The following is a 25,573-nucleotide window of genomic DNA, read 5'->3' on the forward strand; positions in this document are numbered from 1 at the left end:
GTTGATGGGAAGGGTCCAGAGAGCAGGTAACTGGGTGCCACATCAATTGAAGGAGAGGTACAGCTGTGCTCATACAATTAGGCCACTCGTATGACCAAACCAACGTGGCATGGTAATTCATTGAAACAAGGCAAATAAAAACAACAATTACCATTTTAAGAAAGGAAATTAGTTTTATTTAATTGTTTTAACTTACAAATATGCAACAAAGTACGCATTAAAAAAATAAAATAAAAATATCTTCATGATGATGAAATTTCAGTGCTCATGTAATCAAGCCACCTGTGAGAAAGTTGTTGTAGTTAAAGGAAATTCGACATTAACGTGTCAAAAACTAACCAAAGCTAGATTAGTATTTTGTTGGGAAACCCTTTTTCAAAATAACTTCCCTACAGCGACTGCTCATTGTTCGGACTAGTGTCTTGCATTGGTCCGGTGTAATTTTACCCCATTCCTCGTGTATCATTGCCCACAATGTTGCTTTATTACACGGTTTTCTAGCAGAAACTGACCTTTTAATAATGCCCCATAAATTTTCAATGGGGTTCAAGTCGGGGCTTTGAGCCGGCCACTCCAAACAATTTATTTTCTTTGCCACAAACCAGTCCTTAACAACCCTGGAGCAGTGCTTGGGGTCGTTATCTTGCTGAAAAATCCAAGCTAACGGCAGATCATCAGCATAGTCGCCATCCAAATGTTCCGCAAGGATATCTTTGTACACAACACCTGTCATTTTTCCATCTATTTTAACAATTGGGCCTACGCCAGATGCGTTGAAACATCCCCACACCATTACAGAAGACCCCCCGTGTTTCACAGTCTTCTTAGTATACCTTGGACTTAACTCAGTTAATTGGGGTCGCCTTACATAGGGTCTGCCATCGTTTCCAAATACATTGAATTTGGATTCATCGCTCTATACCACTAGATCCCAGAATTTTGCGTCTTTCTGTTGGTGCTGCTTCGCAAAGCTAAGTCTTCTTGCGATGTTTTTTTTTTTGGACACGTTAGGTTTCCTTCGTGCGATTCGCCCATTTAAGGAATTTTCTTGTAAACGCCGCCGGATGGTTTGAGCTGAAACTTATACGTTATGGTACTCCTCCATTCGAGTCCTTATTTCAGTAGAAGTCAAAAAAGGATCCACCTTACTCATGTGAACAATTTTTCTGTCATCGTAACACGTGGTCTTTCTTGGCTTTTTACGCGGCAAGTTCTCAAAACTTCTTTGTTTTGAAATGTTTGAGTGCATTCTTAACTCTTCCTCTCGAAAAAGTCAGAAGCTCTGCTACTTTTGTAACGTTTTTATGCTTTTGAAAGCATTCCCATATAATTTTTCTTTCCTGAGGAGTTGAACTCTTATTTTTCCCCATACTGACGAAAAAATTATTTATATTAAATTATCCGAAAACCAAACTTTGTGCTTTACTTTTATAAATTTTATAATAAATTATTATCTTCTTTACTTAACCTGCACTGGCTTAATTCTGTGAGCACACGTGGTTTTACGTATTTTGATACTATTCTGAACTTTACCCAAATGCATTGTTAACTTTTGTTTTTGTTTGTCTCCTTGTTTTCGTCATAGGTAAAAGTTCTTAATTTTATTACCGTTATGTAAAAGCTTGGCTTATATATGTTGTGTTTTGTTAAAAACACATGCTCTATGTAGTGACCTAATTGTATGAGCACAAGTGTATATAGCGAGACGGTTGGAGATGAGTGAGATGCTTCTTGAACGGCAGAAAAGAAAAGGTTTTCTGCATCGCTTCGTCACTGGCGATGAAAAATGGATCTATTAGAGCCGGGTCCATCGACAGCGAAAAACCAAGTTCATGCTTCAAAGGTTATGTTGTGCATCTGGTGGGATCAGAAGGGTGTCATCTATTATGAACTCCTTAAACCAACTGAACCAATCACTGGCGATCGTTGCCGTCTGCAGCTAATGCGTTTAAATCGAGCTCTCAAAGAAAAGCGGCCGGACTGCGACGGTAGACATGACAAACTGATTTTGCTGCATGACAGCGTCAAGCCACACGTTCCCGAATCCGTCCAGAAATATTTAGAGGGAATGAATTCGGAAATCTTGCCCCACCCGCCGTGCCGTGTTCCCAAGACATTGCACCTTGGGATTACCATCTGTTCCAATCAATGCAGCCAGTCCTTATTGGAAAGCGGTTCACTTCTTACGAGAGCATCGTAAACTGGCTCAATGAATGGATCAAATCAAAAGAACTCGAATTTTTCGTCAGAGGAATCCGTACGCTACCTGAAAGATGAAGTAAAGTTGTAGCTTCTAATGGGACATACTTAACACAATACTATGTATGATATTATTTAATTGTTTGAATAATTCTATTAACTTTGACCAAGAAAGGACGGAAACTTATGCCCATAACCAATATAATTTGTTTCTTTTCCGACAAAATTTATTTTTTTTTATTTGTCGTACATGCATACTTAAAAAACAACAAAACTGTATTTTATGAAATTAATTCCAGAAGAGAGTTATCAATAAATAAACAACTGTGCATTCCTTGTTATAAGCCGCTCTTGTTGTTGTTATCATTTACTGAATCACTTTTCTTCCGTACACGCTTGTAGTACTAAAAACCAAAATCCGTAACAGTTCAGCGGACGACATTGTTTACCAACATCTGTGAAATCAAAATCAAAAATAGAAAAAATTAAACACAGCAAGGGAAAATTTGATATTTATTAATTGTTTGAAAGCAATTCTCAAAATGCGCGTATCTGAAAGCAAACAAAAATATACAGAAATGAAAGAAAAAGCAAAAGTATTGAAATAACATTTATTCGAAATATAAACAAAAACAGAAATTCCAAAACGCAGGCAAACCATAAAAACGGAGGTAAACGCACCGACGCACATCAACATACGCACGCACACTCAAATGTAAGCATATAAACTAAAACAGCCGTGGAAGCACAGAAAAAACAACAAAACAACCCTACAAACAAATAAACATGACGTAGACAGCAGCGGCAGCAGCAGACACGCCGATGATACCGCAGATGACAAGCCACAAAAATTGAAATATGGCAACAACGCATTGTTCGGTATTGGCACATTGCGTTGCCTTACCCTTGCTTCGCCAAATGTGGTGTTATGGTTGTCGTCATGTACAAATCGCTATATCGCTGTCACTACCGCGGTTGATATCGACGTCGCCAGCACATGTAGTGAATACTTATGCTACTACTATGTACTAATGTAATACATGTTGGGCCTCTAGTACCACAATTGTATTTTATTTGTATTTTTGGTTTTTTTTGTAACGATGGTACTATGTGCACGCGGCTTTCGACATATATAGTTACAAGTATGCGTTATTTGTTTTTGTTGTAGTTGTCTACAATTTTTTGCTGCTTCTATAATTACCAATTTATTCTATCTTTTTTATTTAAGTCTCTCTTGCTTTGTGTGCTCTTTCGCAGCAATTTTTCATTTTATGTTTTCATTTCATTTTTTGAATTCCGCTCATTTATTCACTCTCTCCTTTTTTGTGTTATTTTCATCATTATGTATTTCCTTTGCTGCTGCCAACTTCATACCTTTTTCATCTTTCGCTTTTAACAACTACATCGCCCTTAAAACTCCACTAACTCCTCTATACATAACAAAGCAAACACCAAATAAATACCCCGCTTACGCCTTCGCATTTTTACACTTTTATACATTTACTTCTGAGAGTACAAATACACACATTCAATTACTGCATTTGCTCATTTCATGTATTTACACTCTCTTCGAAGCAGTTCCATGGAATTAACTTCCAATACTACCTGGCGCTCTCTGCTTGTCTTCTATCGTATGCTCATTTATCAATACATGTTTTGTAATTTCCAAACTAATTATATTAACCCACCGCTTTTTCTATTTATCATTCACTTCTTTTCACTACCTGAGTATACTCCTCTTTGATTTTACTTTTCCTTACTCTTCCAATGTTACTTCCTTCATTTGTATACAAAACATGTGCATTTCCTTTGCAATATCCGAACAAAATAAAAAAGTCTCCCACTCAAATGCAACATTGCTCTTTCCTCTGTCGCTCTTGCGGTTATTGTTGTTATTGCCACAAGTTTCAAAACATGGAAATCACATCCGTTTCCAATCGTTGATGTACTCGTATTTCCTATGAGTTAGAGAGTGACAGCACAGCCGCTTCCTACGTGTGTTTTCTTTAAATGCCTTTTATTTTTGCATTCTACTGAGTGAGTGAAGTCATTTGTGCTTACCGCGTGTGGGCTCACTATGTGTGGATTTTATTGCTTGCAAAGTGGATGGAATGGTTCGCAAATTTCTTATGACTAAAAATGTAAAGCCTACAACTGCAGCAATAATAAATAGCATGGCTAAGAAAAATCGAAGGATGGTGAATGTGCTTGATAGGAAAAACCACTCATTTGAGGCGATGCTCAGGCAAATGTCAACAGCAATTGTGTGTGTTTTTGTGTTTGCGATTCATGGAAAATGCAGCGTAGCCATATGTGCGCGAAGTTGCCGGATATATCGGTATTGTTACAAAAATAACTACAATTATTTTTACTTTTAACTAGTCAGAGTAAAATTGAGGATTATTCACCCGTTATAATTTACTAAAAAAACAGCTCAGCATAAAAAAACTCTAATATGAAAATACAGCATTACAATAAATATTTAGAGGTAAGGGAGTATTGTCAGTTACGACTAAACGCTTTAATGTCTTCGTCATATTTCTATTAGAAATCGCCGCTAAAAAAAACAGACGTGCTTGATTCTAACTTTCAAAAATAAATGGTCGCATTTCTGTTTCAATCAAATAATGAGAATTTGTTAAACAGTAAAACTTGATCGAAATCAAAATGTGACCGTAAATGAGGATGAGTGCTTGCTTCTAATAGAAATTACAGCAAAAAATTACGAAATTGAAAAAGAATAATAAATATTAATTTTCATTATTTGTAAAAGCCTACATAATAAAAATATTATCATATAAAATATATTTCAGTGGTTAATGCAATTTAGATTTAAAAGTGCGAAGGGCCAAGCAGTGTAGTTTAAAATGCTGAAGAATAAAAACAAATTTATTAAGACGACAGGAGCTAACAAATAATCATTGAATTATTTGGGTGTTCCATGAAATTGTTCGAAGAATATTGTAAGACATAAGATACGATCAGAAAATAGAGAGTGAAGCGCCAAAATAGCATGACAATAAAAAGGAGCCTCTTTTGATGTCTCCAACTCTTAGGTAGATATTAATAACTCTACAGTACCAAAAATACTGATCAAAAGCAAGTTAAGTGCAAGAGTTGCTCTGTAAGAGCCATTGCTTAATTGAGCTTATTGCTTCGTTCGATTTTTCAACGAGCTAAACTGAAAACCACATCGAATCAGGCGAAAGAATGGTTCCAACAAAATAGGTATATCGAAAAACCAATAATTGAATAACTACTTAAATTTTATAAAATACCTGATGCGCGAAGTGAGTTGTTCATCAAAATCGTGCAATTCAATCCAGATCATTGGTCAAATTTAGCCAGATCTATGCAGATAAGTCATTGAAAATTGAACTTCTCCGATGTGTGCCATCGTGAGAAGCCACGGTGCAGATTTCAACTATGTCATATTCTATGCATAATAGCATAAAATACATAATTGCATAAGCGCACATAATTTGACTTTTAAATGAGAAAATATGCCTCCCACACACAGAGCTTCTTTTATGAAATTTCAACTTTAACACTACGTAATTGAAAAATCCTATAGCATTATATTCCGTTTAGTAGTATTTTTTACGAAGATCAAGGGGAACATCAGAAATAGAAATAAGGAAGTGATTTGATCCCGAGTGGGCAAACAGTAGGGGAGATGTAATTGCCTTTTCTGATTCAACTTAACCTATATTATTAAAGATAGTCATCACTTTTCGTACAAACTTTTATCTCACAAATCTCACTTATCTTTCAAGCATTATAAAAGTTTGAAGCTTTTATCCGACCCATAAAATCTCTGTATTTTATACCAAGATAAACGCGAGACCGTTACAATGCACGTGAAATCGCAAGAAGTAAATGGAAATGGTAGTGGAAATAACAGCATATACATTTTCACTCAACAAACATATGGACTGGCACTATGCAAAAAGAAAGTAGTGCCTTTTGGGTAGATGATTAGGAGGACGTCAATTCGAATTCTTTTTACAAACCAGCAAACAAACAATTGTCATCTGGGACACACTGCAGTCATACGATATAAAATTATACACATGGAATACGCAATTGCTACTCGTAAAACAACAGCAACCAAAGCACATACGACTGCAGCTGCCGGTAAATATCAAACGTCAAATAATAAAAGTGACAGTTTGCAGTATTTGGTACAAGAAGAACGAAAATAAAGAAGAATAAAAAGAAATTGCGAACACGAGTAGAATAAGCATCGATAAAAAGACAGTAGTGAAATTACGTTAACGCATGAGTAGTGCGCTGAAGCTGGGCACACACCCAATCGGAAAATAGCTCATCAATTAACATAGCTGAAGGGGTTATACGCAGTTATGAAGCAAATAAAAGACGGGTTGTCAAGGATTTATCCTGAAGAAACTTCAGAATATTTTAATTTGAACATTTTTGGCGGTTATAAAAGCATCCTTCAAGAACGTAACAAAATTTTTTATTTATGAAAATGTTGATTATAGAGCGCGCTGCAGGCTATTTCTGGAACCTCCTTTAAAAAAAAACGATTTACGGTGTACATCGTAACTCAGGATTGGATTATCTGAAATCAAAAAACCAAACAAATTTTGTTAATATATTAGATTATCTAGTAATTAATCGTTCGGCTAATCAAAATAGTGAATTTTCACAAAATGGCATCTTTTAAAAGAAATGATTTCGATTTTTACGTTAAAATTTGGCCGTAAATTGATTATAAAATGGAAAATAAGTATCAGATTTACAAAAGGAACAATTAATTACTAGAAAATGTATCTTTAAAGATTGAGTTAAAACGGTTGACCGATCAAACAAGCCGTTTTCGAGATATCGTGTACACCGACTTGAAAAATGCCGTTTTGAAAAAAACACGTTTAAAGTTTTAATACCTACCTTAAAACGTGCCGAGGCATCTCTACATATTTAGGTATAACTCCGAAAGTATTGCTTAGATCTACTTCAAATTTCGTGCGTATACTTTTGAATATATGTACATTACAAAAATGCAATAAAAAATCGATTTTTTTGAAAGTCATAACTGCGTATAACCCCTTAAAGTACTTGTGTATTATTATTATTTGATTTTGTTTCTATAAAATTGGATAAAAGCGTATATCTAACAAACTATTTGTATATTGTTTCCATAAATTTGGATAACCTGCAACCGCGCTCAAAAACAAACAGTGGAGGAAATATATAATACGAGTATCATATAACGATTTCGATAGTGTGTCACGCAATAAGTCACCACTCTCTGAAAAGTGGAATATATAAATTATAAGCGTTCTTGTTGGTATGTAATGCGGCTTTTAATCGATTCATTTTAGCTAGTCTTGAAATTTTGAATGTACATGAATATGAAAAAAACCATCTAAATTTTTAACCACGGACGACTAATAACAATCGTGTTTCGCTCCTTTTTGGAGGAGTTCACCATTATGTTTATTATATGTAATATGTTGATGGGTTTAAAAAAATTAAAAAAAAACCCAAAATCAACAAATATATTTTCCTTTGACAGGTAACATTTGTTTCTTACTTAAGGGGTTCCAGCGGTCTAGAATCTTCAATAAATCAATTTTTTTTTTCGATATCTCGAAAGTATAGACTTTTAAGAATATACTGTCAAATTGTTGGAAGGATATTCCCAGTATTTTCAATTCTACAGCCGTTTTAGCAGGTAGAGTGAGTTAGATTCGTCACGCGGCCACTCGCAAAACTTTAAAATCAATTATCTCAAAACTAAAATCAATTATCTCAAGCCTGATGTTGTCAAAAAAATCGTCTGAAATTTGAATATGTTGTTCACATCATCAATGGCTTTGGTACTTAATTTCTTATTAAAAAACTGGATAAACCCCGATTTTTCGGGTATCAAATTCAAAACCGCGCCATTTTGTCGATTTTCTTTTATTCTAGTACGGGACATAGCTACAGTCATACTGACTAATAATTTTTTATGTTTTTTTTGTTTCCGATAAATAGAAGAGGCACAATGGAAAACATCGTCCAGGTCTAATTTTTCAAGAGGGTCAACTTCAATGCCATTTATAAAATTATTAAAACAAGAAAATACAATTTTTTTTTTCATTTTTGTATGTAAGCCTAAAACATATAAATACCGTTTTTAATTTTTTTTTAAAGGTCCCTAAATTTTCGAGCTCTAGACCACCGGGACCCCTTAAATTCAAAGTTTGCAGATGTTTCATCCAACAAAGCCCGCAGATAGGTTCTAAAGAGGGGAGCACGTGCAGGGTTAAGTTATTTATATATATGTACATACGTACATTCCCGCGACAAAGCGGTGGCATATCAACAATTGGACCAGTTTTGATTATTTTTCTTCTCTTTTCATCATATTTTATAGAAGTACAGCTCGTTTAATTTTTTTATAATAGGACTATGAATAAGTTCGTGCGGTTTTACAACAGATGGCGTAACTTGATTATTATTCCATCGATCCACATTTCCAAACATTCATTGGAGAGCTACTGTCGTAAGGCACAAACGTCAGTATAAGTTTTTTATTTGAAGCGTAAACAACAATATTTTTACCACACTTGAAAATGTCGAATTGGGTGCCGTATGAATTGAAGCCAAGAGACGTTGAACGCCGTTTTATGGCATGCGAACAACTGCTTCAACGGCACAAAAGAAAGGGTTTTTTGCATCGAATTGTGACTGGCGATGAAAAGTGGGTCCATTACGACAATCCAAAACGTCGGGCAACGTATGGATACCCTGGCCATGCTTCAACATCGACGTCGGCGCAGAATATTCATGGCCTGAAGGTTATGCTGTGTATCTGGTGGGACCAGCTGGGTGTTGTGTATTATGAGCTACTGAACCCGAATGAAACGATTACGGGGGATGTCTACCGACGACAATTGATGCGTTTGAGCCGAGCACTGCGAGAAAAACGGCCGCAATACGCCGATAGACACGACAAAGTTATTTTGCAACATGACAATGCTCGGCCACATGTTGCACAAGTGGTCAAAACATACTTAGAAACGCTCAAATGGGATGTCCTACCCCACCCGCCGTATAGTCCAGACCTTGCGCCATCCGATTACTATCTCTTCCGATCGATGCAACATGGCCTGGCTGACCAGCACTTCCGTAATTACGATGAAGTCAAAAAATGGATCGATTCGTGGATTGCGGCAAAACCGACCGAATTTTTCACAAAGGGAATCCGTGAATTGCCAGAAAGATGGGAAAAAGTAGTAGTAAGCGATGGACAATATTTTGAATATTAAATTTGTAACCATTTTACGTCAATAAAATTTCAAATTTTGGGAAAAAAACCGCACGAACTTATTCATAGTCCTATTAAAATTTGAAACATGAATTTATATGGTTTTTGTTAGACAATGACATATACTTTTATAAAAAAGATAATGAACATTCAAAACATAAAGCAAAAATAGTCAAAAATTGTCATGATATTGATGTGTTATCATTTGTAGCCGCCGGTATATCTACTTTTTATTATTATTAACATTTCAAACGTATTAAAGTAAACTTGTACTATTACAACATTTTAAGAACACGATGACGTCATAATATCAATATTGGATGTAATGCTTACAGCTTCCACTGGATGACGTCAAAATTGCATTGAGTTGGAAGAGTAAACAGCTCAGAATCAAGGTATATTAAACAGGTAGCAGCAGTAGCGTTAAAATTTTGATTTATTTGGTCTTTATATATATATTTTTTTTTAATTACGCTAAACTGCATTCAGCTGCTGCTGCCTGTTGGATGTGTCTTGGTTTAGAATAGAGAAAAACAGATAGCTCAAATATGTGACATAATGAGTGACATGTCTTACTGAGCGTCAATCTTTCAGAAGGCATTCTAACATATGCCTTAGTTGTTTGAAAATGTGGTTGATGTTTGTTTGGAAAGGTGAGCGGAAGATTTTCCGCGTCACGCATACAACTTCTATGACACCAGGCGTAGGTTTCCAACTGAGACTGCGCTTATGTGTATATACAGTAAATTCATAAACATATGTATACTTGTATGTGACCTTTTTTGAGGCGTCAATATATGCAGCAACAGCAACAGCAGCAAGTATAACACCAAATGCAAAAACAACAGTAACATCCAGCCAACTGATAACTAAATGCATAACCTGATGAATAGGCACATTGGCGGGCAATAACGCGCATACAATGCGCCAAGCAATTGCCATGAATGGCACCACAGTCCGACAAGTACGACTAGTAGACAAGTAACAATGGTAGCAGCAGCAAAAAAAAAAAGGAAATTTCATTTATAATGGTCAAACTGGCTACATAGAAGGAACTATTACAGTGACAACCACTGTAGTAGCAGCTGAGTGAAACTCTATTTCCTTATTGCACGAATATTGTGACGGATTTGCAAATGCATTTTGTTATTGTTGTTTGTTTTGCACATACATAAGTTCATACGGATCTTCCATTTTTTTTTTTTGTTTTTGACTGTACCAAATGGACAGACTACGTTTAACGAGCAATCGTAGGAACAGCAATGCAGTTGCATAGACTTGATTCGTCAATACAAAAGCAAACATTTGAGGAGAAGGAGTGAAGTGTAAATGAAGTGTTTTCACTTGCCCAAAAAGGTGTATGTGTACATAAAAGCGACGAAACTCGCTCCCCTTACCTTTTTTGTATTTGCATTTCTGTTTTTTGTTTTGTTTTTTGCACCAATAGAGTCTTCTTGAATTTATGTATGTTGGTATGTATGTATGCATGTAGATATTTCTTTTATGCTTCATTGGAGTTTTCGCATGCCCATATAATCTTTTATGCAGGCGTACCGTATATAAGTACCGTTTAAATGCAATTTATAACCGTTTAATAACCATTCACATAATTTTCATTGGTTTTTTATGTATGAGTACTTTTATTTCGTTTTACCAGCATTTTAATGACATCTGCAAAAAAACCATAATTTTTGCTGCAGTTGTGGTTCAAATTCCTACCACTTTAAATATTTATTTAGCTTCATTTCTTGGAAATCATTTGGATGTGGCAAATATGTGGATTAAAAGTTTTAGTGAGTTCATACAGCTGTGTTTCTATTCAAATATAAAAAAATAGGAAAGTGATCAAACTTTTTTCTAGAATATTGATGTTGGAGCTATGGAAGTATTTTTTTTGTTTTTTTGTTTGAGGACTTGGCTTCACTTACCGTTTCAATTCGTAAGATAACATTCGCGCTTTGCTTTGGCACTAGTTAATAAAAAAAAAGTATTTTTGTGGGACGCAAAACAGCTTTTAATAATTTTAAAGACAAACGATTTGTGCAAAAATTTTAAGAAACTTCTGCAATTAACAGTTGTGTTAATTTCCCATAAAGGGTAATATCGATGTGAAACCATTTGTATCAAACAAAGAAAGCAAATGGTAGAAATAACAGGTACAACTGTTTGAATGGATAATCAAATATTATAATTTTATATGCATACTTAGTCTTTGCCATAAATTCTTTACAATGCCTACGGCGAGAACAAATTTGCAGAAAAAAGTTCCGCTTTTTTTCTTTTGTTCGTATGTATTGTGTACTCATAAATTATGCTTTGGCAAATCTCGCTTGTGAACAATGGATTGGGGAGCTAAGGAAAACCGCATTGCAACTGTGGTGAAAGTGCAAGCGAGATTTTACGAAGTGGTCGCCCTTGTGAGGTTCGAACCCGGGCAGCCATAAAAGCCGTTCGAAAAAGTATTCCCAGAAATCCCTTTAAAAAGGAGAAAATCATGACGAGGGAAATGATTTAACGACCAGATCCATGTCCAGACTAATTAGGAATGATCTCCACATGAAAGTCTTCCACCGCATCTCATCTTTTGACAACGCGCTTGAAGAAAATCTGTCGAGTCTGCATCTGTTACATCTGCTTCTTCGGTGGCCCGCGGTCAACGACAATGAAAATATTCTTTTCGCAGATAAGAAAATTTTCACTGTTGAAAAAGTTTTTAATAAGCAAAACGACACAAAAAATGGTTTTGTGTGTAGTGTCCAGTAAAGACGTTACATCTTTTAATTTCTGCGAGGGGTAAAAGTGTACCGGTAGGATGTCTTACAAGGCGTGATGTAGCAGTTGAGCAGTTGGATCTTCCAGCATGATTCCGCTCCAGCCGATAAAGCAAAAACCACCCTGCAGCGGCTAAAAAACAATAATCCTGGATTCATAGCCGCAGAAGATTGGCCGTCTGGAAATCTAGATCTGAATCCATTGGACTACAGTTTGTGGTGAGAATTTTAGAACATGGCCTGTCGAGGAACAATCTTTTGGTTCGAGCAGCGACGTCAATATCTATGTAAACCGTTCGTGAAACCATTTCGAATGAAAGCTACAATTTTTTTCTTATATTTACATCTTAATCTTAATTTTTTAAGTTCCGAAAAAAGTGGCTGCAGTAAATTGCCATTATTTTCCAATGCCTTTAATCAACTGCAAAATTACTTTCAGGAAATTAAGGGCAACTAAATTCTCTATCAAAAATGTCTACAAAACTTTTCCAACAAGCTGACAGTGAGAAGCTTTTTATGAATTGGTCTAGAATTTCATTACTGTTTCCAACGAAATTTCGCAAAAAACATAGTATTTTTTCGGTAAATTACATATTAAAATACGTTTACTTCAGACTTCTATGGTCTTTTCGAAGAAAACAAGCCATTGTTAATCAAAATTGGATTAAAAATGTAGACGTTATAAACAGTTAAGCAAAAAATACAATAATCTCAGTATATCTCAAAAACTGTTATAAATATTTTAAATTTGACAGAGATTTGATATTTAGATTCAGGAGTAAATTTTGCATCAGAATGCATAGCTAAATACCACTGCTAGAAATCATTATAAACAAGTGTTATTCTCGCTTTACTTTATGCAGATCACTTCATAGCAAACATGAAACAAAGAACTTGGTTAGGTTAGATTAGTTTGGCTGATTAACGATAATCTCCCATAGACCAAAATTGGTCCATAGTGCTGCTAAAATATTAAATGGAGACTTCACATCCTATTCATGATACACTGTTTCGCAAGCTTCAGTAGATTGTTGATACTCTGATCCGCAACACGCCTCAATGAGGGTAGAAACGCAAAAATATATGAGCAAAGCATGATTTTTGCAGTCCCGCAGGATTTTAATGCATTCCACAAGCTATTTTTCTTCGACTCCTTTGTCAGCTCTAGCCCTGTTTTCAAATAGCTGAAAGGGAGTTACATTGCCTATTGAAAAACTTACACCTGTTTCGGCCAACACATCATCAAGCTAATTACCATATTTTCCTTTTACTTATATATACTGTGAAATGGGTCTGGAGAATAACATAGTTTGAGCTGTCCACAATTCTCTCATATAACCGTGACCGAATTGCTTTGTACTGTTAGCTTTAATATAAACGCCTACTTCTCTGCTGAATTATTGGCTGCTAACCCCTGTCGCATGCAAAACATCTCAGACGACGTAATGCACATGGAGACCGCTCATCGCAGATCTGATGTGATAAATCGCAGAGCTTATGGCATGAGATGTATCGCATGCAATAAACTGTCACTGTGGTGTTTTGACAGCTGTATTTTCATTTATACGAAATCTTTGTGATGGCAGCATTATAAAATCAACCGAAATTTTTAAAATTAAATTAGAACCAATACAATTTAACATTATTAGCGCATAAAGCCAGCGTATAGATTGATTTACCGACATTTTTTTTATTTTTCATTTAATACACTTTTTTCTTTAGCTCGAAAATGTTTTGCACGGAACTTGTTTTATTTTTTTTTTTTTTTGTTAAGAAAAGCTATGCAATAAAATGCCCACGTAAAAAATGCATTTACAATAAATGTTACGCATGCCATGAAAGTGACGGATCGCATGCCATAGCTCATCGGAAATGGTGATGAGGGGTAAGGGCCAATGTCATAATGAATTGCTAAAATATCATTTTGTTGAATAATCCTTTGTGGAACAACATCATTAAGACGCACTCCACAAATAGGAGGAGGAGCTTTTTCCAAATGCCCAATAATCGGTGCAAGCTCCAATTATATATATACAGAGTGATCAGATTGCAGGTACATTTTCCAATAGTGTTGTTTTGACAGATTACGCGTGACTACTGTCCAACTAAACACTATATATAACTTTTTTTATATACTATATATAACCATTTGATTATGGAAAGACCTACGCCTCGACGGCGCTTTGTGAAAAGTGTTCATCGTGCGCTCAGGCCAACTTATGCTGTACAGCGATGAGGCCCATTTTTAATTTAATGGCTATGGTAAAAAGCAAAATTGCCATATTAGATCCATTGAAAACAACTGTTTGTGCGGCCTATGGACTGGAGGAATCATCGGCCCATATTTCTTCAAAGACGAGTCTGGCGCCAATGTAATAGCGAATGGCGAACGCTATCGCGCCATGATAAACTACTTTTTGATGCCGCAAATTGAAAATCGTGATCTCCACAACATTTGGTTCCAACAAACTGGCGCTACTTGTCATACAACCAGTGAAATAATGGGTTTACTGCGTTGTTGCTTCGGTGAGCAATTTATCTCTCGTCTCGGACCAGTGGATCGGTGGATCGTGTGATATTTGTGGGGTGTATGTAATGTCTAAGTCCTCCAGCGAGTCATTCAAAATTTATGTTGTTTACTGATGGCGGAAGGTTAAAAAAAAACTTTTTCAAAACTGGAATTCGTTGTTCTCTTTATTTAGTAAAAAAGTTATTCAAAAAGAAAATTTTATGACGTCAATTGCTTTTACTATTTTCGGAAAAACTATTGTATATTAGCTGATTATAATTTCACGTAAGAGTTTGTAATGTCTGTTGACCTTTTTGAAAATATAACATTTTGGCGAATGCTAGTAGAGAAAAATGGAACGTATAAAGCAATCTTCAAACTTTACCAAAGAAAAAGAAAGAAATGTTGCTTGTTCTGGACGTGGAAAAATTAAAAGTTGTAACTGAAAGCAAGACTACTGATAAAATCAATAAAGTTTTGTTGAATATCTTAACAAAATGTATGGTATTTAATGTTACTTCCTAATATGTTTAACAGAGTCAAGCATGGATAAAATTAAGGGCCAAATTTAATTCCTAAAAATTTCCTTGTAAGTTGTATCGTCCGTGACACAGCTCGCATAATACTTTCGTCGATTTAACGGAATTTATAGATACTACATCTGCTCGATAGAACGGCGAGGTAATTTAAAAATACAAATTACTGAAAGGCGAAGAAATATATTTTATTTTACTTTTATTTTATTTGACTGCCGGGTTTTGGATTATTATTATGATTATTTCTTTTTAACTATTTTTTGTTTTGTTGACCAGCGATATTTTTCTTATTAACTTCTATTGGATCAATAAGAGCATACCAACTGCATATATCATTTTTAAAAAAGGTTGAATAAGGCACAGGTCAATTAAGATATCTGCTTTATTTCATTTCAACTCGATATCGCTGATATGGCCAACGCGAACTCATTTGCAGCGATTGATTATTTATACCCAACATTCCATTACTTTTCCTTACATATCGCCCTCTAATGGACTTTACCACTTGCTTTAATTTGATCTTGTAGTAAGAGTGTTGAAAAAATTTGCTATAATGCGAACTGAAAAATTCAAAATTCCTGTGTGTGACCTGTGAACGGAGTAGTCGGCATTAAAGTTGCAGTCGCTGACGAAAGATTTTTACTTATTTTTAACCATTTCCAAGCAACGTTCATTAGTGAGCTTCACTGTGATAAAAATATAAACCTTCAGTCACTTTCGACACTTAAAAATAGAAGAAAAAACTGAAACTGTTATGTACCATTGAAGCCCCGTTTAAAAGTATTTCACGTTTCATTCAGAATCATGAACTTCGACGAGAAAATGTGTGATTAAAAGATTTCTACACATAAAAGAAAATATTTCTTTCATGAGACGATCAAAATTGAGGATGAAATATGTTTTGAAAAATTTGAAAAAAACCCACTCTCAATAATGAGGGGGAGCAGGCGTGGCACCATATACTGCCCCTATTAGAAAAAACAAAGTTCCACCAATCTAATTATGAAAGTCCCATCCTCTTAGGGTCAGGCAAAGCGTTAAATTCGAATATCATTGAAGAGAAATGTTTAACGCAATTGTTAACCCAGAAAGCATTTAACTAAGGTTTTATAGTTCATGATATTTTTTTTAAATGTTATTTTATTTAAAATATTTCAAAAAACACAAGAGCCACAGGCGAAAATTGAACTAGAAAATATATTTTTATCGACTTCACTCATTTTAAAAACCAAAAATGTTCTATCGAACTTCAATTTTTTTTTTTTCAAGAATAAGTGTGTTTTTTTACTTATATACGTATATATATATAATATATATATAATTGGGCCCTTTTTGGCTGTTTGGCCGAGCTCCTCCTCTTATTTGTGGTGTTCGTCTTGATGTTGTTCACAAATGGAGGAACCTACAGTTTCAAGCCGACTCCGAAAGGCACATATTTTTTATGAGGAGCTTTTCCGTAGCAGAAACATACTCGGAGATTTGCCAATGCCTGCCGAGGGGCGACCATTATTAGAAAAAAAACTTTCTTCACTTTGGTCTTTCATAGAGATTCGAACTTAGGTTTTCTCTAAATCCCGAATGGTACTCTCACAACAACCCTTTAAGTTACGGTGACCGCCTACTTTACTTATGATTTCAAATATTTACTAGCATTTAGGTGGATTTTTATATTGCAAACTAGGCAAAAAAAAGTATTTTTTAATCTTTTTGAGAAAAGTGCAGAATAGCGACTCTTCGTCTCTGAAAAAATTAAAAAGTCGACTGGGCTTTTCCGCGTTGGAGTGTTGGCATCCGTTGGCCTTCGTGAAATGAACACGCTCAAGATCAGATCCCACAATCAATAGAGTTCTTATTTATATCACTGCAGCATAATGGAACACAATTCTTTCTCTTTCCACAGTAACATGGACTGACATTCCCTGCCGATTACATAACATTGGTTATATTTTCTAAAATAAATAGTTAGTATTAGGTGCACAACTAAGTTCTCGCTGTTTCTTAATAGATGCCGCCATCAGTGTGCTAGTCGATTCTAACATGACCTAAATCTCATAAACCAAACTTAGACATATGGTAAACAAACTGCTTCGACACATTTGGGATTTTGTTTTGGTATCATTTACTTATGGTTTTGTGAAAATGTCTGATTTTGTGCCAAATAATCGTCATTTTCGGGAAGTGTTGATTTTCATCTTGCATTCGAAAAAAACGGCGGCTTCAGCGCATCGAGAGCTACAAAAAGTTTATAGAGATGCTGCTTTAAGTGAAACAACGTGCCGAGATTAGTTCCGTCGCTTCAAAGACGGTGATTTTAATAACGACCGTGCGCCTGAAGGAAGGCCAGAAAACTTCGAAGCCGCTGAATTGGAGGCATTGCCCAATGATCTATGATTACCCGCCAATCTACTTCCAAGCGAGTGCATGCTTTGGGAATGATTCAGAAACAGGAGACTTGGGTTCCTCATGAGTTAAAACCAAGCGATGATGAACGGTGTTTTTTCGCATGTGGACAACAGCTCCAGCGGCAAAAAAGGAAGGGTTGATGGAAAATGGATTAATTACAGCAATCCAAAGAAAAGAAGGTCATGGGGTCTGCCCGGTCATGCTTCTACGTCGTCGCCTCGGGCGAATATTCACGCTGCGAAGGTTATATGCTATGTATTTGGTAGGACCAAGTTTATGTTATTTATTATGAACTGTTAAAACCAAGCGAAACCATCACTGGAGATCGGCATCGACTTCAACTGAAGCGATTGAGCAGAACACTGCGCGAAAAGCGGCCGCAATACGCGGAGAGACATGAAAAAGTGATTCTATAGCATGACAACGCTCGGCCTCACGTTGCCAAACCCATTAAAACCCATCAGATATTGCGCCATCCGATTATCATCTGTTCCTATCGATGGCACATGGCTTAGCTGACCAACAGCTCCATTCATATGAAGGCAACAAAAAATGGCTTGATCCGTGGATAGCCTCAAAAGATGAACAGTTTTACCGCGACGGTATACGAGATCTACCAGAAAGATGGGAAAAAGTAGTAGCCAGCGATGGGCAATACTTTCAATGATTCACTCGTAACCATTTTTTCAGAATAAAGTTGTATGTTCATCAAAAAAAACAGCGAACACTTAGTTGCCCACCTAATAATTTACTTAGTTCTGATTAATGAAAATTTCTTATCATTATGAATTTTTGTATGAATTTCATATGAAAATGTTGCTTTTGAAGCTCTAATTGACTTAGACCACCTTCAACGTTAATTGAATGTCTATAAATGACTTAATGCAATAAAGAACTATGAGTTTATGTGAAAAGTAACTTTAATGAAATAATTCATGAGCATTAATTAATTATTTTTAAAAAGTAATCAATTTGTATAATTTTTTCTAGTTTTAAAGATTCTTAAAATGTTCATTATAAACTGGAGGGACGTATGGTGGTAAACACATAATATCTTTACGTTTTTCTTCCCGTTACTGGTCTACGGGTGGTGTATAATGGAAGTAATTTAATATTTTCGCATATTATTGGTCTTCCTCTTTTAGGTGAAAGATCCGAAACGTGGAATTTATAAAGAAGTTCTAAAGAAGTTTTATAGAACATTTTATAAGGTTTAACGCATCTATTGAATTTTCAGCCAAGAGACAGAGGGTAATTTTTTACTCTTTTTGTTATTGATTCTTCTAGTGACTTCGTCGAAATAAATTCCGACAATGTCATTTGTTTTAACTAAAATGGCGTTTTCCTTTTATACTTTTCTAACAATTCATAATAAAGTTGAGGGTTGTATAAGTAAATTGCTGTTTTTAGTTTCATTTCTATCAAACCGAAATCACGGTCATTCGGTAGAAAGCAATATCCCGATACCAAAAATTTGTGGTCTATCGTTTCAATATTATTATTATTTGACTGAGCAATTTTAATCCACGTTAATGCTACTTTAGTGTAACGATTTTGACCTGAACACGCATCACTATATGCTTTTACCTGTTTTTGAGTAGTTACAATATCCTCCAGAGGCACTGAAATGCATGATACAGCCTACCTTACACCTCTTCATCCCATACATACATCTTGACATTGCCATTATGGAAATTATGGAAGCCCAACCCTAGCGAAACAGACAATTTAGGGTACGGAAGTAGTTTTTGTAAATCAAACAAGAATCCATAGTAATCGCTGGAATATTCGTAGGCTTTTTCTGTCCTCTGCAAGACAGTTCCTAGCTCGTTTGGCATTTTGCAAATGTACATCTTGACTTTCTCTAGTTATGTTTAGATGTAATTTCTTCAAATATTTGACTATACCGTGAAAATTACATTAAATACATACAGTTTAAGATAATGTGGATGTGAAAAAAAGTGGTAAGTCATTTTTTTTGAAATTTTGACTTAGACCACTTTCATAATTATGGCCACATTTAAGTAAGATAAGCATAAGATAGCATTTTTTATGCAAAAAATAAGCATTTTAACGTTAAATATTTCTATTAAAGCTAAATGGTAAAGCATTATATGCGACATTAAACCTACTTCCGGTAGATCTACAGGCAATATATACCGCACGCAGTGCGCCAAAAGGGCTGAACACTCTAAATAAGTGGTCAAACACGGATTATGGTCACGGTAAAATCCTGGCTGGCACTTTGGGGCTTCCCGGACTGGTGAACTATGCACTCCCGCTTATACTTGCTATTACATCGTTTACGACCCTCCTACCCTCAAGGGAAGAGTGGGAACGGGACGATGTGAGACAGGGGGAGTCCATCCATGTATACACAGATGGCTCACAGGTCGAGGGCAGGGTGGGCGGAGGTGTATATTCCGAACATCTGGGGATCTCCCTCAGTTTTCGGGTCCCCGTCTACTGTAGTGTCTTTCAGGCTGAACTGATGGCACTGATACAGTGTGATGCGATATCCGGAAATGATATCTATATTTTCACTGATAGCCAAGCGGCGATAAAATCCCTCACAAAACAGTCGACAACCTCCAAGGTAGCCATGAAATGCCGCACATCTCTTAACGAGATGGCTGATTCATTTTACCTAAAGGTAACATGGGTTCCTGGCCTTCGCGACATTGAGGGTAACTGTAGAGCCCGGTGAACGGGATAGACTCGGCACTAAATTGTCTGATGAGTACATAGATAATGACATAGGGATGCCCTTACAAACATGTAAGCTACTTAACCTTGAAGAAATTGTAAAGAAAACAAACGAAAGATGGCGTAATGAAGCCACCTGCAAAATCGCCCGTGAACTGTGGCCGACTCTAAATGCTAAACGCACAGAATCTCTGCTAAGCCAAAATAAACACAGTCTTAGCACATTGATCTCAGTCATAACGGGGCACTGCCTAATAAGTAGACACGCCTAAAGGATGGGTGTGCAAACACATGACTTCTGTAGAAGTTGTCTAGATGAGCGCGAGGAAGAGACAATCTCGCACGTACTGCGCCACTGCCCTGCTCTATCCAGACGCAGGTTTACTATTCTGGGTAGACAATTTTTCAATGAGTTGGAAGAACTCAGTTCTACAGAAATCAGAGATATTTTAAAATTTTTGAAAAGCACACACTGGTTTTAGGAGAGATAGGGACAAGCTCCCCACGCGGCAACACAATGGGCTATGAGCCTGAGTGTGTCCCACAGGACAACCGCTTCAACCTAACCTGACCTAAATGGTAATTTATAAAAAGTACTGTAAATCAAAACGGCTGATGGATTGAATATATTTGTGTGTAATAATTTTTAAATAAGATCCACGCACTTAAACATTATAAGCAAACCTTTAGTGGTAATAATGGAAACCCAACCCAAAGTGAGGACTTTTAACTGAATAAAAAAATGTGTTTAGGAATTGCATTCCAAGTGTACCCACACTGCTACACAAAAGGAGCCGAAATCGGTTTCGAAAGTTCGTGGGTTCTATATATTATAATATAGTTTAACGTGTTTCTAGCACAAATAAATATTTCTTTAAATTCATAAGCACAAACAAATTAGTGTCTCACAAATTAGTAAACTATCTCTTTTACTTCTATTACGAATTTGCAGAAGGTGTAACAAAAGTACTAATATTAGGAAACTCACCTGATCTGCAGCACAATTGGCGCTGGCCAACAGGACAAACAGACAAGCGACTGCAAGTAAAAACTTTCTGCTACCACTGGTCGCATGTGAAGATATTAGGCCGGTAGAAACGCCACCAGCCACGCGCCGTTTGCTTGCCGTCATCTCTGAGCCGGACGAAGACCTTGATATCCAACTAGTTGTTGTTGTCGATGCTTTTTTGTAGATATTATACATGGTGGTTATTGTTGCTAATTGCGCAGTGTAATTGCTTGGTACGTCTATCGTATGGAACAAATTTCAAACTTCTTTTCGAACGACGTACTTATGTATGTATAAAACTAACGTAGTATTAAAACAGAAAAAAAGTCCCAGAGATTTTTTCTTTAAATTTATTTTCGTCGCTTAAAAATAGCGCTGAAAGGCTATGGGACAAATAGAAAATTTATATATTTATGTAAAATTTTTGCACACTTTTCCACTAAAACCACTTGAGCTCAAACTATTATTTCCATTTTTTTGCATAGATTTTTTTATACGCGCGCGTACCGACATTTTGTTATTACTATTATTATTATAATTTTTTTTTTTTTCAACAATCGATTATAATTGACTTTCAACTATCGTACGCAATTTTGCACTCTCCATCGCATAACACCACCAGAGCTCGCCTTTGCCCTTGCCGCTGTATATTCCATAGGAGCGTATCGTAAGGTTGCGTGTTGCGGCCCCTTTTCATTAAATGTAATAAAAACAGTATACAAAAATTAACCCATCACCAGGAAGGCTGGCAAGCAGACGTACCAGTTCGGCAAACATCAAAGTGTCCAGTAGAAGTGTACGCACCGACGAGAAGTCGAAAAGAAAAACAATGGAAAAAATTCTTCGTAAAAAATTAAAAAAAATTTATATATCTACTAAGCAATGAACTAGTCAGCATATTCCCTGTATTGGGATTGGGCTATGCGAAGTGGGGCTCCGGCTGCCGTGGCGTAAGGTGTACGTAGGCAAGTGCACATATGTACATACATACGAGTATGTACACAGATTACAAAAAGTAAAAAAGAAACACAACACGTCGAAGATGTTGATGATGATTACGATGACAGACGATACAGCGACGTTCAATACACCACTCTACCGTGTATTAGTTACATAGGCCTAAAAGATACTGGAAAAGCGTCAAACGAAAGAGTGGAAAAATAACTTGCTTATGTTAACAAGTTTGTGAAGCGGTGTGGGGCATGCGGTGAACGTCGCACAGAGTGCAAAGGCGGCATTGGTGTTTACGCTGAAAATAACGACGATAATATTGACTGAGTCGAAGCTTTTACATCAATAGTACCGTATTACGCACACGAACACAACATAAATCAAAGGTAAAATAAAAAACAAACAAAACACTGCCCACAAACGACAAACGTAAGAAGTAGGGGGAGCGCAACGGTATGCGACGCGACGACCTATACGCATATTCTGCTATCGAGCTCTGTGCAAATGTTGGCAATGCTGATCTATGCACAGTCTCTTCTAAACTGATGGAGGTACTCACTTGCGCACGCACATCACCTCCTCCAGCCAAGTACGACAGTAACAGAAATGCGTTTAGACAAGCGAAGAAAACGCGCTACACACACATTAAGAAGGAAAAACGAGTAAGAACGCAATGCATGCACTCAGCAATTGAAAATTATCATTTATTATTTATTAATTATTAAATATTTTTTGCCTTGTGATAAAATTAAACTTCGATCAACACTTTGAATGCAGCCATTTTGAGGCATTACATACGACACATTACTATGGCATTAATGGCCGACCGATCGACCGCCCACAGTGGAGAAACCGCTACCACTATAGTACACTTCACGGTTATTGGATTTATGCTGTCTGGAGTTATGTGGAGTTATGTATAGCGGTGAACTCGCTGGTGTTTGGGGGGAAACAATAGGAAAGTCTGTGCATTAGCGAGTGGCGAGAAATAAAGTGAGCTGATTTAATAGACAACAACAAAAAATGCAACCGATTTGTTTCTATTTGCATATGTTGGTGCACTGAGTACCGGCATTTCCTTTACATGAGTTCACTCGTTGCTAGATTTGGTCATCAAATTGAAATTCTCAATATCCAGACATCGTTACACAGTTATATTTTGTTTTCTTATGTGCTTTGCAAATTCAAACAAAATATAATATTCATTTTGTTAAGTAGATTCATTTTAACATTTTATTAACAAAGCTGGCAACTCGCTCACTTACTTGGTCTCACTAAACAAAATATAAAGACACTGTCAAAGACACAGTAAAAATGGTAGAGAAGCCGCAGACGGAAAAAAAATTACTATTATTGAATTTATACAGTGAATAGAGCGGCGGCGGCGCCTACGCTGCTTGCCTTCACACCAACACTCACTTTGCTCGCACGCACAACTGATGCTACTCTTCCATATTTTGTTATTCGCGTAATTTGGTAGTTAATTATTTTAATATTTATTAAATAGCATTCCGTACACAAATTTAAAATACCTAACTCTTCACTGGCACTTTGCAGCCATTAGATGTTTGTATTTTTACCTTTTACACTATATTTTTTCAGTATTGTATTAGCTGTTTATTCTCCGGTGCGTTTGTTCCGCATACAATTTTTCGATACGACCGCACCACGTCCAAATGTCGAAAACACTCAACGTTTTCAACTACTGCTGACTGCGTTATACCAGAATTTCCGATGGCCGCCAACGCTCGCCATTCGTCCACACGCACACATTCGCGCTCTTTATCAAGCTCTGCGTTTTGTTCTTACTCTCCGTTAATTGCATTTCCAGCGCGCTCAGTTGCATGTGTGGGCTCTGGAAATTTCCAGTTTTTGGATTTGTGTGCGAATGAGCGAGAGTGAGCATTTCAGACTGTGTGTGTGTATGTGAGCCTTGTGCATTGGATTTTGTGAAAACGAATGATTTGAGTGGGAATACTCACAATTCAATTCTTGAGCATAGGGTTTCCGACTGAACAACATATCGTAATGCATATTTTTTTTAATTTGAAATATTTTAAAATTAAGCAAACGTTTTCGGAAGTTGTAACCAATAGTTCATAACTTTCCACTGAATTCATAAAAATATAATTATCGATGTTAAAATATTATTACAAAACACGTAACCACATTTTAGTTACCGTAACATCAACATACCTATAGAGATATGTTATATGGATGTTGATCTATGCACAGTATATTGGGAACTCATGGATGCACCTACTTGCGCAAGCACTTCAGTGGCGTACAACAGTGACATAAAAACGTATACATAAGACGTAGGAATTGATATAAGGATATAAAAACGATTTTGAAGAAGGATATAAAGGATATAAAAACGGTTGCTTCTTGTCCCATTTAAGGGCCCCAACTAATTTGACCGTCGGTTCTATTTCCTGAACACCTTACTATCCCGCTTATTATATTTTGTGGCGAGATCCACTTTTTGAAAGCAAGCATAAACGCCACTTCCAATCCTTTATCCATTCGGCTATCGTAAGTATTACAAAAACGCGCTATAGAAAGACCGAAAGCATAAAAGGAGCTGAAATTTCTCTTCAGTGAAACAACGTTTAACGATTTCTGTAGGAGCTGTAGAAGCGAGCAGAGATAGAGGTCATTAATGTGGGAATGAGAACAATTGGACACAGTCTGACTGGAGATGTTTATTGCATTCGCTAAAACATCGGTTTGTATTTTTGGTATATTGGAATAGGGCTGGGGAAATATTTGTGTCCCAGGCATCGCAGAGAATTATTTGTTTAGGCCTTTTTTTTTCGGGTCTTTTTTTTTAGGGCGCTTTCAATAATGTAAGGGCTGAGTCAATTGTCACTGCACTAAATAGACTAGAGGTAGAGTGACCCATCTATCTCTGGATCGCGTCCTTGGTAGGCCGTAGGGAAATTAATTCAGTAGTGGAGTTACACCACAGGGTGGTGTCCTATCGCCCCTCCTTTGGCTAGAAACTATTGACGATTGTCCTAATGGTATTGAAAATAGAAAATACAAACCTCAACACTTTAGACCTCCCAAATTAAAGAACGGCGTTATTCCGCTTTTATCGGAAGTTAGGTATCTTGAAGTAATATTGAACGCTAAATTCAAATGGAAGCCACACATTGAAAATCGGGTCAAAAAGGTCATTTCTACTCTTGCAAATCTATGTTC

At 36.3% G+C, this 25,573-nt stretch overlaps 1 protein-coding gene across 1 annotated transcript; it reads right to left on the reverse strand.

Moving 5' to 3' along the window:
- Window positions 1-2,423: 2,423 nt before the first annotated feature.
- LOC128867733 (uncharacterized) lies at window positions 2,424-24,070 on the reverse strand. The gene is made up of 3 exons (XM_054109193.1): window positions 23,947-24,070; window positions 21,395-21,798; window positions 2,424-2,654 (listed from the first exon to the last, which is right to left on the reverse strand). The coding sequence occupies exons 2-3, from the start codon at window positions 21,608-21,610 to the stop codon at window positions 2,628-2,630; spliced, it is 243 nt and encodes an 80-aa protein (XP_053965168.1). The 5' UTR covers window positions 21,611-21,798; window positions 23,947-24,070; the 3' UTR covers window positions 2,424-2,627.
- Window positions 24,071-25,573: the final 1,503 nt, after the last annotated feature.

Source organism: Anastrepha ludens, chromosome 6, assembly GCF_028408465.1.
Source record: "Anastrepha ludens isolate Willacy chromosome 6, idAnaLude1.1, whole genome shotgun sequence".
NCBI classification, from domain to species: domain Eukaryota; kingdom Metazoa; phylum Arthropoda; class Insecta; order Diptera; family Tephritidae; genus Anastrepha; species Anastrepha ludens.